The following is an 11,012-nucleotide window of genomic DNA, read 5'->3' on the forward strand; positions in this document are numbered from 1 at the left end:
CAAAGTATTTCCAATGTCTAATTATTATTATTTAATTCCTACTTTTTTTATAAAGAATAGAATTAACTAATAGAGACAGTGTTTTTACCTTTTTATCAAAATTAATTTTTTAAAGGAAAATACGATCTAAGTAAATTTGTTACTTATATTGACTATATTTTACAGTACATTCATTTATTTTAAATACAATTAGCATCTTATGGAACAAAGAGATATTATAATTTTATAGGTAATACGGTTTTTAATGAATAGGTACATGGACCAATGTTTTAGATATTTACGCTCCATCTTCAGCCATTAATCCTTTATAATTTCTTTTTTATTTTCTATTTATATAAAGTAGTAAATTTACAATCTGGTTTTCTTCAGATTATTTTCAGATTAAGTTGCCAATCCATTGACGTGATGGATTTCTTTTATATTTTTACTAACGTTAGAATATTTTAGCTAAAAAAAAAGTATGGATTATAGTTTAATCAGAAAAAAATACAGATGCAATGCTTTTAATCGTTCGATAACCGGATTTAAACAATATTTTTTATAGCCTACTAATAAATCTATTATTATGTGCTATTTAATTTTTATTATCAAATTATTTTCAAAAGGAGCTCAAATATTTATAGATAAAACAAAGATAATAGTCTGTACGGTATTACTACTTGATATCTAACATAAAAGTAGATACTTTTATACAATCTGTATGAAATAATATACAATCTGTATAAAATATCTCGTCACGTACAGTGATGCCCATAAATGGTACTTATTGCTAAAAACGTGTCAAACATTTGGTACAAAGTGTTTAAAAGAACTGAATGTTCATAGAAAGGATGATAAAATATTTCCAATAAATCAATTTATGAGGAAAATTTTAAGGCTAATTAACAAATAACATAATTAAGATATATGAATTTGTACGTTCATTATTGCGTATATTGAAGGTTCTGCCTATTTGGCCTATGTACTTTTTTCTCAAGTTACACATTTCTTCTCGTAAATATTTTAATATACAGGGGCATTTTCCTTTAAAGTACTTATTACAAGCTGTCGGAAGGAGAAGTTATTGTGTCAGAGAAACGTCTGTTATGACATATTAAAAAGTATTAATACAATGAAAATAGTAATTGTTAATTCATCTTAATATGAATCTTTATCAAATGACTACCAGGTCAATTAACTACGGAAAATTTTATTTACAAAGGAACGCCCTGTATTTCGCACTAGGGCGGTGAACATTTTATGTGTTTATCCAATCGAGGAACAATAAAACATGTTTTTTTTCAGTCATAATCTCATTATCAGAAACAAAATCCAAACGAGCAAGTCTTTATTAGGATGAGTAATAAGTATCAAGTTTTTTTTTTATAGTTGATAAGATACGTTATCGCTCGCCCTCCCATAACAGATAGTGGAAGACTTTAAATGTTAATGTTAAATGTGATCCTTATTTGATCAGTTATTAATAAAGTATACGTTGGTTGTGGGGATAAAATTGCGCAAAACGTGCACGTTGTAATCTGTCAACTTTGCGTTAGGTAAAGTATACACGTTGCGATATCACAATTCAGATCGTTAAAAAAAATGACCAGTAAAGTATCCCGGTGGAACATTCGCTCACACTGGCGACGATAATGGGGTCGGTTGTTCTAATTGTTCGCATTGCGATAAATTATTCAAAATCGCGTTGCTTTAGTTCGTGTAGTTCTATACCTGGTAGGTCCATATTTGAAACAGAAGTGGTGTTCGATACTTGAATAATAAACATTCGTTAAAAATAAGTAAGATGAGTGAACATTCTGGGGAGACGCCGCACGGATGTTTCAAAGTGCCGGACAACTTTTAATACTTAGTTTTTATCTTAATAAAAAAAAACAATTGCGGTTTAATTAAGGTTTGCTGAATATTATTCATGTCATTGTACAGAATATTGTCGACACATAGTCTGTTAATAATTGTGACTTGTGTTGTTACTTGTATTGATAAGTATATCCTGTTTTATATCGTAATCGACTGTGGTGTTAACTACAGCATCCTTCCTTTTGGCGGTTACAACGCAAGTGGCTGTTTGCTGGTTAAATATTACCAATAATGAAGAATTCTGTACAACTTTTTGTGCTGGTGATAAGTGGTGTTTTAATTGTCATTATATCCGGAGATTTGACCACAATAACCAGCGACACTACTACAGACGATTACTATAATTGCAGCACAGGTAAGAGAAATTGATGAGAAAGAGGAAGTCGCCAAACTGTTGCTTAAATTGATTAAATTGGTGACTAATTCGTGTAAATAATCCTGATAACAACCCGTATCTCTTACGTAAAAATCGTCATGCACTGTGAAAATAAGCACAGAAAGTACCATTTTATGGCGCCTCTCAGATGGTTAGGTACTTGATTGTAATCTATTATCAATCAACGTCATCTATTCTTCGCGATCCCGAAGGTTTTCATTCTTTCATTAGTCTCTTACTTTAAAAAAAGAGAAACTGGATACTTTTCGGATGAGCGGGCTATTTTCTTTTTCCAAAATTTAGAATAATTGATTTGTAAAACGTTTAAAGTGTTTTTGACCATGAAGATCTTAAAACGCAAAATACCTAGTTTTAAAAATTAAGCATTGTATAACTTCTTTGCTTTTTATTTATTTATACAATAACTGATTAACTGATTTATTTACTTGTCGCAGTTGTCTGCTTATTAAAGTTCAATAAATTGATAAATTCTACCTTTGATACGTTTAAAAGTGTTCAGTATCCACAACAACTAACTACATTTTATAACACTACACTATCAAGAACTTGCCAGAACATATTCTGTTAATTAAAAACAATGACCCTTTTATACTGAATTGAATGATTTTTTAATTAACCAATTGCGACAAAAACAGAGCTATTCGTTTCTGTTGGATATATCTTGAAATGATTCTGCTAAAATTAAATATTGCTTTCGTTCCCAGTTATCAAGATTTACAATGTGTATAATGTTTTGATGACAACAGAGAATTGATACTAAAAAGGCAAACAATATGAAAATTTTATCCATATGTATACAATAAAGTTTAAATGAATTAAGGTCCTACTATTTTTTATCGAATATGTTGAATTAATGAAGCAATAGATAAAAAGTTTTGTTTTACCGTTTACTCCAAATTTTCATCAAAATTATTTTTATATTCAATTTATTAAATCATTAAATTTGCCCTCTGTATTTCATTTTATTATTGCAGAATAATCGTTTCATTATTTATTTATTTACGTTATCTTTTTCATTTATTCTATTTTTATGTAGCATGAAAATAATTACGAAAACGATGCGACTGTTTTTGTCTCATGACATTAATTAACGCTATTTATTTCCTTGGTTCAAATACAATCACATTTGAAGCATAATGTCCCCTTTCACATGAAATGCAGGAAATGTGATAAAAATATCTCAGTGCAGTCGATTATAATTACAACTTTACGTTACATATTGTACGTAATTTAAATATAAAAGAATTTGGTTTTCTATTTTCAAATATTTTGGTTTATTCTTATTCTAATTTTTAAATGCATTTTCGTGTAAAATTTATTTTCTGTAAATTCACGTATGAATCGCAGGGAATTGGACCAAAACAGTAATCTTCAGGTATTACAAAATAGATGATAGAAGATACTATATATAGTATCAGAATATTAAACGAAATATCGATTGCTTTTCATGGATCACTACTTTGATCGAATTCCCTACGATTTATACCTAAATTCAGAAATTATTACATCATGAAAGTGAACTGTTTTTTACTTACGTTTTATAATGTATAAAATAATAGGTTTCAATTTGGAACAATTAAGTAATTTAAAGGTAAAATTAAATTGAACACTGTTGAAATTAACAGTTTTATTGCACCGTATGAGAAAAATCAATTAACTTAACGATTTGGTCGACATATAGGAATTTATTTCAATTTGCGCATACAAATGCTTCATTGCTTATTGTTTAATATATATATAGTTGTGTTTTAGATATAAGTTTATGTAATTGTTGTGTGTTTATTTTCACCAAATGTATTGTTTAGAAGCAATAATGTTACTTATTATACCGGCTAAACTTTGAAAAATTTTTCTGCCTTTATTCTATTTTATGTCACAATATGCACAGGGTGTTGTCACATAATCATTTTATATTTTTTGTTACTACACAATACAGCTTTTATACGTGCACGTTTCACTCTTATCATTTACAGTTGAAGGAGTCACTACTCTCGAAACAGTAGAATAAGTAATTGCTGGTTTGGTGAAACCGTTAAAACTAGTGATCAAGAAAGCAAGATGTCTTGTCTTGCCTTGCTAAGCAAGTTGAGTTGTTTTGCTTCTTCTCTTGTTAATTTCTCGCTTGCTTGATTCTTGTCTTGTTAGCAAGAGTCATGTTCTCACTGGCTTGGAGACTCCTCAATTCTGATTTGTCTAAATTCATAGAAGAAGGACTGATAGACATAAACCTAGATTTACATAATTCTTGAAGCACTACACCCTTGTACCTAAAAGGCAACAATTCTTGCTTCTTGCTAATTTCTTGACAAGGAATCTTGCTATTGCTAAGATATGGTCTTGTCTTATTCCAGCAAGAACAAGACAAGAACAAGAAAAAGCAATACAGAACAAGAAGAAGAAGTGATAAATTTAAGTCTATGTATGACAAAACTAATCTAAAACTTTTCGCCTAGGATGTTAAAAAAAAACTCTTTTTTTGTTTTCAATGAAACGCCATAGTTTTATTTTCATTTTTCCGAGTATTTCTTGGATGGCTCATATTTGAAAATACGTATAAATTTCAGTGTCCCAATTGGTTAATTTATCGACAAATTCATCGGCTAATAAAATTCATATATCATGGGAAAAAGTCAATGACAGTCCCTTCTGTGAGGTAAACTACGATATAAATGTAACATTATTATCAGGATTGCAAATAATTCCATACTTTCGACATGAAAATCGAACTTTTCACACAATAACAGACTTAGAGAGTTGCTCCAAATACTTCGTGTCTATTGCACCGACATCATTCGTTGATTATGATGACGACAAATCTTTTATCCAAAAGTTTGAAATTACAACACGTAAGTCAGAGGATAATTTGCGAAAGAACTATCAAGGATAATAATTATCGTACTTGGGGATTCGCATCAGTGAGGTACAAAAGAAATCCTGATGGAAAGACAGTGTTGAATTACAACGCTCCTTACATTTTCGACAGAAATATAAGGGCCAAAATCTTGGGAGTTTTCGATACCATCTGCACATGCTCTATGTAGTTATGTGGAATTTGGAGTTAGTGTTTCTATAAATTGGTCGAAAGAATAAGGATAATCTGCATAATTTCTTCCCAGTAATAACGATATTTTCTGTGAAATAACGGGCAATAGCAATTTTTCAGTTAGGGTACAATTCATTTTACTTTTAAGTTCGGTTGCAAGGGTTCTGTGACAGTTAGGAGAAAGCACTGTCAAATGGGTACATTTTGGGGCCGTTGTAGGTATATTCTATCCACAGGGAAGTTAGGAACTTCTACAGCCTGTATACGCATTCCTTTTAAGAGGTTGTGCCAAATTTTCAAAAGTATATCATTTATGATCAATATAAGCCAGAAAACTGGTTAGATCCGTATCTCCACTTATTCCTTAAGCGACTTACCTATCTATTTGTAAACAGTAATCTAACATAGATCTACCTCTAACTTTCTTAACTGGTCTTTTTGCTTCCAATATGTTTGGAACCAGTTCTTCATGTCTGAGACGATGTTCTACCAACTTATCTCTCTTCTAATCGTTTCTATCTACATAATGAAAGTGCTACGGACCGTATTAGGTAGATAAAGAAGTAAAAATAAAACAAAAATACTAGTATGTAAGGGAAGAAAAAGTATGGGAAGAGCGAATATAAAGATAGGAGACGAAAAGTTAAAGGAGGTGGATGATTTTCGGTATCTAGGAAATTAGATAACTCAGGGTGGAAGAAGCAGTGGAGGATAGTGCCGGGCAAATCTTCTATTCCCGCGAACGGTTAATTTAGAAGTTCCAAAAAGATTAGTAGAAGTAAATGTATAGGGCACGGCTCTTTTCGGGTGTGAAAAGAAAAGGTTAGGTGAATGATGAGGTTACCGTGGATAGAATAGATTGGAAATGGCATGGTATTAGAAGGAGTAGGAAAAAAGAGAACACTATGGAAGACAATAAGAAATAGGTTGGTACGACATGTCATGAAAAGACATACTACAGGAGTTACGAGAAATAGACGTAGACCTAGATTAGATTACTGTTCACAAATAGTTAAGGATGTGGGATGATCTAAATAGTTTTAGGGAAATGCGAAGAGTAACAAATGAGTGAAGGTGTGTGTCCAACCAGTCTTCAGACTGAAGACTTTACGGTGATGATGACGAGAAATCCTGATTTTACTACACTATTTGTTATGTTCAGTTCCATAATAGCTGATTTTCAGTTCACTTCAGTCCCTGAAGAAGGTAATCTTTTTACCGAAAAGTGCTTCGGACAACTAAAGTGTCGTGTTTTGGCGTTGGGGTTTGAGCTATTTTGTTTGTTCTAAAACTGATTTTGTAGAATTTAAAAAAATAATAGGTTCTGCTTTAGGTTCCAAATTAATTAACTGGGCATTTCTTATAATATGCAATACAAAGCATTGACGATGAGTTTATCGTTTCGGTTTCAAAATTCGTAGTAAGAACTGAACATTATCCAAACAAAGCATTATTATTAAATACAGATTAGAAAAATTCGTTAACTAAAGTAAAGCCCACAAGAAATATATGACCATGAGGCAATACCATTCACATCTCTATAATGTTTATCAATATACAATATATAAGTAAGTCTAGTTCGTCCGTACGTGCTGCTAAAGCTCCTCAAGCAAATCCCATAGCCACATGTGGGTTATGTGGTATGTTTGTCTTCCATACCCCTTCTATGAAGAAGTTTTCGGTTTTCAGCTGCAGTAGTAGGCTTGAAAAATATGGAGACAAATTATCGCCCTACAGGACTCTCTCCAAAGAGTCAGTAAAGATGTAAAATGAGTTTCGACGTACCGAGCGGCATGGTCTAGAGGTCTAGACCATTGCTTAGCATTCGGGAGGACGCCGGTTCGATTCCGGGTCCGTCTGCCTTGGTCCAAGTTTTTCTGTGGTTTCCTTGGATCACTTAGGCAAATGCTGAGGCAGTAANTCGTAAGATAACATTAATTAATTATATATATATGCTTCTATATGTTAAAAAACTATGATCGTTAGTAATGTTGTAGGTGTGGTCCCACCTTTAGAAATTTACGTAACTGTTCGGTTCTTTCCCGAATTTTTACATCGGTTGTAAACGGTTATTTTCGTATTACTCTTTCATTAATCTATGGTTTTAATGGTGGTTGGTGTTGGACGGTTTGCGTGAGTGGTGGATTTCGTAAAGAAAAATGTCGTAAGTAAAATCTAATAATATTTAACTAATCCTTAGAAATATACATTAATTTATGTTTATGGTTATAATTATTTTATCCTTTTCGTTTTTTTCTTACGTTATTTTTTGCTTGAAGGTCAAAGGTGTCTCGTGATACATTGTACGAATGCGTTAATGGTGTGATAGCAGGCTCCGCTGAAAACAAGAGACACTTTTTGGAAACTGTGGAATTACAAATTGGCCTGAAGAATTATGACCCACAAAAGGACAAACGTTTCAGTGGCACCGTCAAGTATGTAGACCTGCATCAGGGTGCTTTTAGGTTATGCCATACTGTTAAATTTTAATACAAAGGAATCTAAAAGCGCTCTGAATGTTAGGAAGCTGATTTTGTAATTGGCGGACCTTCACCCAGGGTCTTAAAATAACTGGGGAGATTTTTATTATCGAACTTTTGTAAATTTATTGATGGTCGTTTGATGTGAGGGGTAAGTTTCAGTAGTGTAAAAAAAAAGATAAATAACACAAATAACCTATTTATTAAAGTATGTCTTATAAGTAAATTATATTATGATATTCTTTTTGTAAAGGTTAAAGCACATTCCTCGTCCCAAGATGCAGGTGTGTGTTCTTGGTGATCAACAGCATTGTGATGAGGCAAAGGCTAACAATGTCCCATACATGGATGTTGAAGCTTTGAAAAAGCTGAACAAAAACAAGAAGTTGGTTAAAAAGCTGGCTAAGAAATTTGATGCTTTCTTGGCTTCAGAAGCTTTAATTAAACAAATTCCTAGATTGCTAGGTCCAGGTCTCAACAAGGCAGGAAAGTTTCCTGGTCTCCTTTCCCACCAAGAGTCTATGATACAGAAAATTGATGAAGTTAAGGCTACCATTAAATTCCAAATGAAAAAGGTAATAAAAACAATAAGAATAAAGATATAATGTTAGCTCTTAACATTTAGATAGTCTACTTCTTGGGGGAGAAAGAAATCATACATTCTAAGACTTCTCATTTTACCTTTTAGGCACCATAAGCCATCAAATTAATGGATTCATAATTAATTTGTGTGGAATCATGGTGCAAAATTATTGTTTGCAGATTTTGCGAAACCTTGGCAAATTGACTTGTTTGTTATGTATAAAAATCTGTTTACATTTTTCAGTAGTAATTTTACATTTATTTCTTGCATATTCTGATTTTATTAAAGATATCTTTTTCAGGTACTTTGTTTGTCAGTGGCTGTAGGACATGTTGGAATGACCCCAGATGAGTTGGTGCAAAATGTTCATCTTGCAATCAACTTCTTGGTTTCCTTGTTGAAAAAGCATTGGCAAAATGTTAGGTCCTTGCATATAAAGTCGACTATGGGACAACCACAAAGATTGTATTAATTTTTTAATTATTTTACATAATTGACTTATGTAAATTAAAATGATGTCTTAATAAAATTACTAAAAAAGATATCAGATTTTTCTTTATCTCCTTTTAAGTTGTTCAATTTGCCTTGATAGAGATACATACATATTTATTGGCAAAAAAGACGTTAATTATACTAACATCAAATAATGTGAAATAAGTAATGTAAACAAGTGATTTATTTAAGACTAAAAAAAGTGACAAAATTTATATGAATGAAATAATTTTTCTTGCCCGTTTTGAAGGATTTATTTAAATAGTTTGGGAATTACAAAACACGAATAATTTCTGACTGCATGAGTTAATTTTTGAAAAGGCTGATACTATTTCGTCGAACCTTTACAGGGGATGAGTAGGAAGTTATCAGGAGTGATTAAGGCTACTTTAATTAGTTTATTACTTTCAACAATTTTGCTTATAAACGATTAGAAATAGCTTTACGCGAACGAAGCTAGAATCCCGCCTTTTTCGCCGAAAGGATCGTATCACTTTAATTAATAAGATTACGATGCTGTTGATAAGCTTTTAATTGTAACTTAATTTATTAATACAGGAAATTTTCTACTCATTAATTTTGTACGTAAGTGTATATTATTATTTCTGCCTTGCACTGTACACATTTATTATTATTATTATTATTTGCATGAAGGGTTGTATAACTTACAACGTTAGTAAAAGAAAAAAAATTTTTTGTAGAAAAGCAATTTTAACTAACTTCTCAAAGTATTTCCAATGTCAAATGGTTCTGCTATATCACTCTTCGAATTATTAAAATAGTCAGGACGAATTCCTTTCATATTGATATTCATTTTCATTTTCCCTATACTGTATAATATGTATAAACTTCGTAAAGCGGTTCCTTTCTACTGTACTTAAAAGACTAGGGACTGTCGACCTAAGAAATCTTTCTGTTATAACAGCAAAAGGTACACCGGAAGCAACATTGCTATCTGTTTCCGTCACACTGGGAACATTCCGGACTTATAAACGCTAACAACTTTGTATACTTTTCGTCCATCTCCGTTACTTTGCTTTCGGCCATAATAAGGGCATGACGCATGCTTTCATATTCTTCTTTATATCTATGTAGATCCATATTTTCTTTTGATACTTGCTCGAACGTTTCCATATGACGTCTTAAGTCCTTGTTTTCTAATTGTAACTCTTGCACTATCGATCGAAGAGATTCGACTTCATTACCTAATCAAAGACAAATGAATTTCTTTTGTATTTTTGCACTCATGTATTGTTTGTTATTCTTCAGATTAGATTAAGTGTAATTGACGATGTAGGGTCTGACTTACTTATTGAAGCATTTTCGTTTTCCTTGTTAATTTTCATTGGTTCGATGTGGAACACACCATCTTCGTTTCTTTTAATAAACAATTCAGTTATATTTAGGTCGATGGGAATAGGTCCAGGCGAAGTTATATTCGTTGGAGGCCTATCTTCGTTCAAATGTAACGCTATATTTTTTAAGGAAACCTACAAAAATGCACAAAGTTTTATTAGATATTATGTATTTTGATAAAGCGATGTACTTACCACCATCGGCAGTGGTATGGGGTATATTTCGTCTTCGAAAAAGTCAGCCAAACCAGTTACCACGCTCATGCACAGGGTAAGATTTAAACCGTTGGCTTGAACGCTTAGAAAATCATCGAACAGTTTACGTTGAATGTCTTTGTCTGAGAAGTCAAGCTTTGCTATTTCGACCGGGTCAGGATCAATTTTTAATGTATGATCCAGTCTAAGCTTGATTCTGGCCAAGCCAGGGCGATTTGAAAATATTTCGGACCATACTTTCGTTCTCGAGTTAAATTTCGTCTAAAAAAATGTGTTGTTTTTGCTCAGTCTTTTACGTAGTTTAAATGTTTGAAATCTACTGCTAGATGCTAATTACTGATTCTATTGTACTCCATGTTACATGCGTAGCTGACTTCAAAACATAATACATTAAATTTATAATGACTCAATGAAATAATTTCTAATGATTATAATTTCTTAATAAACAAAAAAATAAATTACAGGAACAAAATTAGTTCATACTTGATCCGCAGATTATTGTATTTAAAATAAAATTATCTAATAATCAGGTTTCTATTAAAAAAAAAAATACATTTTTAAGGTTTTGTAACTTATATCAATACTAAAA

General features: G+C 31.7%; 3 protein-coding genes across 5 annotated transcripts in view; 2 read left to right on the forward strand and 1 right to left on the reverse strand.

Moving 5' to 3' along the window:
* The first annotated feature begins 886 nt into the window (after positions 1 to 886).
* Positions 887 to 11,012, forward strand: part of LOC108735053 (receptor-type tyrosine-protein phosphatase eta-like) — a 32,913-nt gene continuing 22,787 nt past the window's right edge. Inside the window, exons 1-2 of one of the 3 annotated variants that reach the window (XR_001937503.2) lie at positions 887 to 2,212; positions 4,819 to 5,100. Coding sequence is in view for 2 of the 3 variants with exons in the window: in XM_018466838.2 (XP_018322340.1) it covers positions 2,089 to 2,212; positions 4,819 to 5,100 (406 nt within the window). In the remaining variant the exon portion in view is untranslated. The remainder of the gene's footprint in view (positions 2,213 to 4,818; positions 5,101 to 11,012) is intronic. The other 2 variants (XM_018466838.2, XM_018466839.2) reach the window with 2 other exon arrangements.
* On the forward strand, positions 7,353 to 8,920 carry LOC108735057 (60S ribosomal protein L10a). Its single transcript, XM_018466844.2, has 4 exons — positions 7,353 to 7,461; positions 7,577 to 7,732; positions 8,031 to 8,352; positions 8,662 to 8,920. Exons 1-4 carry the CDS (start codon positions 7,457 to 7,459, stop codon positions 8,830 to 8,832), a joined length of 654 nt encoding a protein of 217 aa, XP_018322346.1. The 5' UTR covers positions 7,353 to 7,456; the 3' UTR covers positions 8,833 to 8,920.
* Positions 9,695 to 10,795, reverse strand: LOC112905897 (UHRF1-binding protein 1-like). The gene is made up of 3 exons (XM_025979243.1): positions 10,403 to 10,795; positions 10,162 to 10,342; positions 9,695 to 10,057 (listed from the first exon to the last, which is right to left on the reverse strand). The coding sequence occupies exons 1-3, from the start codon at positions 10,469 to 10,471 to the stop codon at positions 9,804 to 9,806; spliced, it is 504 nt and encodes a 167-aa protein (XP_025835028.1). The 5' UTR covers positions 10,472 to 10,795; the 3' UTR covers positions 9,695 to 9,803.

Source organism: Agrilus planipennis, unplaced genomic scaffold (assembly GCF_000699045.2).
Source record: "Agrilus planipennis isolate EAB-ADULT unplaced genomic scaffold, Apla_2.0 scaffold20, whole genome shotgun sequence".
Classification (NCBI taxonomy): Eukaryota; Metazoa; Arthropoda; class Insecta; order Coleoptera; family Buprestidae; genus Agrilus; species Agrilus planipennis.

Coding starts and splice junctions, on each gene's coding strand:
- LOC112905897 (XM_025979243.1), bottom strand. CDS start 10,471: ATGAGCGTGGTAACTGGTTTGGCTGACTTTTTCGAAGACGAAATATAC. Junction 10,343..10,402: donor CCATACCACTGCCGATGGTG/GTAAGTACATCG, acceptor GCATTTTTGTAG/GTTTCCTTAAAAAATATAGC. Junction 10,058..10,161: donor AAACGAAAATGCTTCAATAA/GTAAGTCAGACC, acceptor GTCTTTGATTAG/GTAATGAAGTCGAATCTCTT.
- LOC108735057 (XM_018466844.2), top strand. Junction 7,733..8,030: donor CGTTTCAGTGGCACCGTCAA/GTATGTAGACCT, acceptor CTTTTTGTAAAG/GTTAAAGCACATTCCTCGTC. Junction 8,353..8,661: donor TTAAATTCCAAATGAAAAAG/GTAATAAAAACA, acceptor TATCTTTTTCAG/GTACTTTGTTTGTCAGTGGC.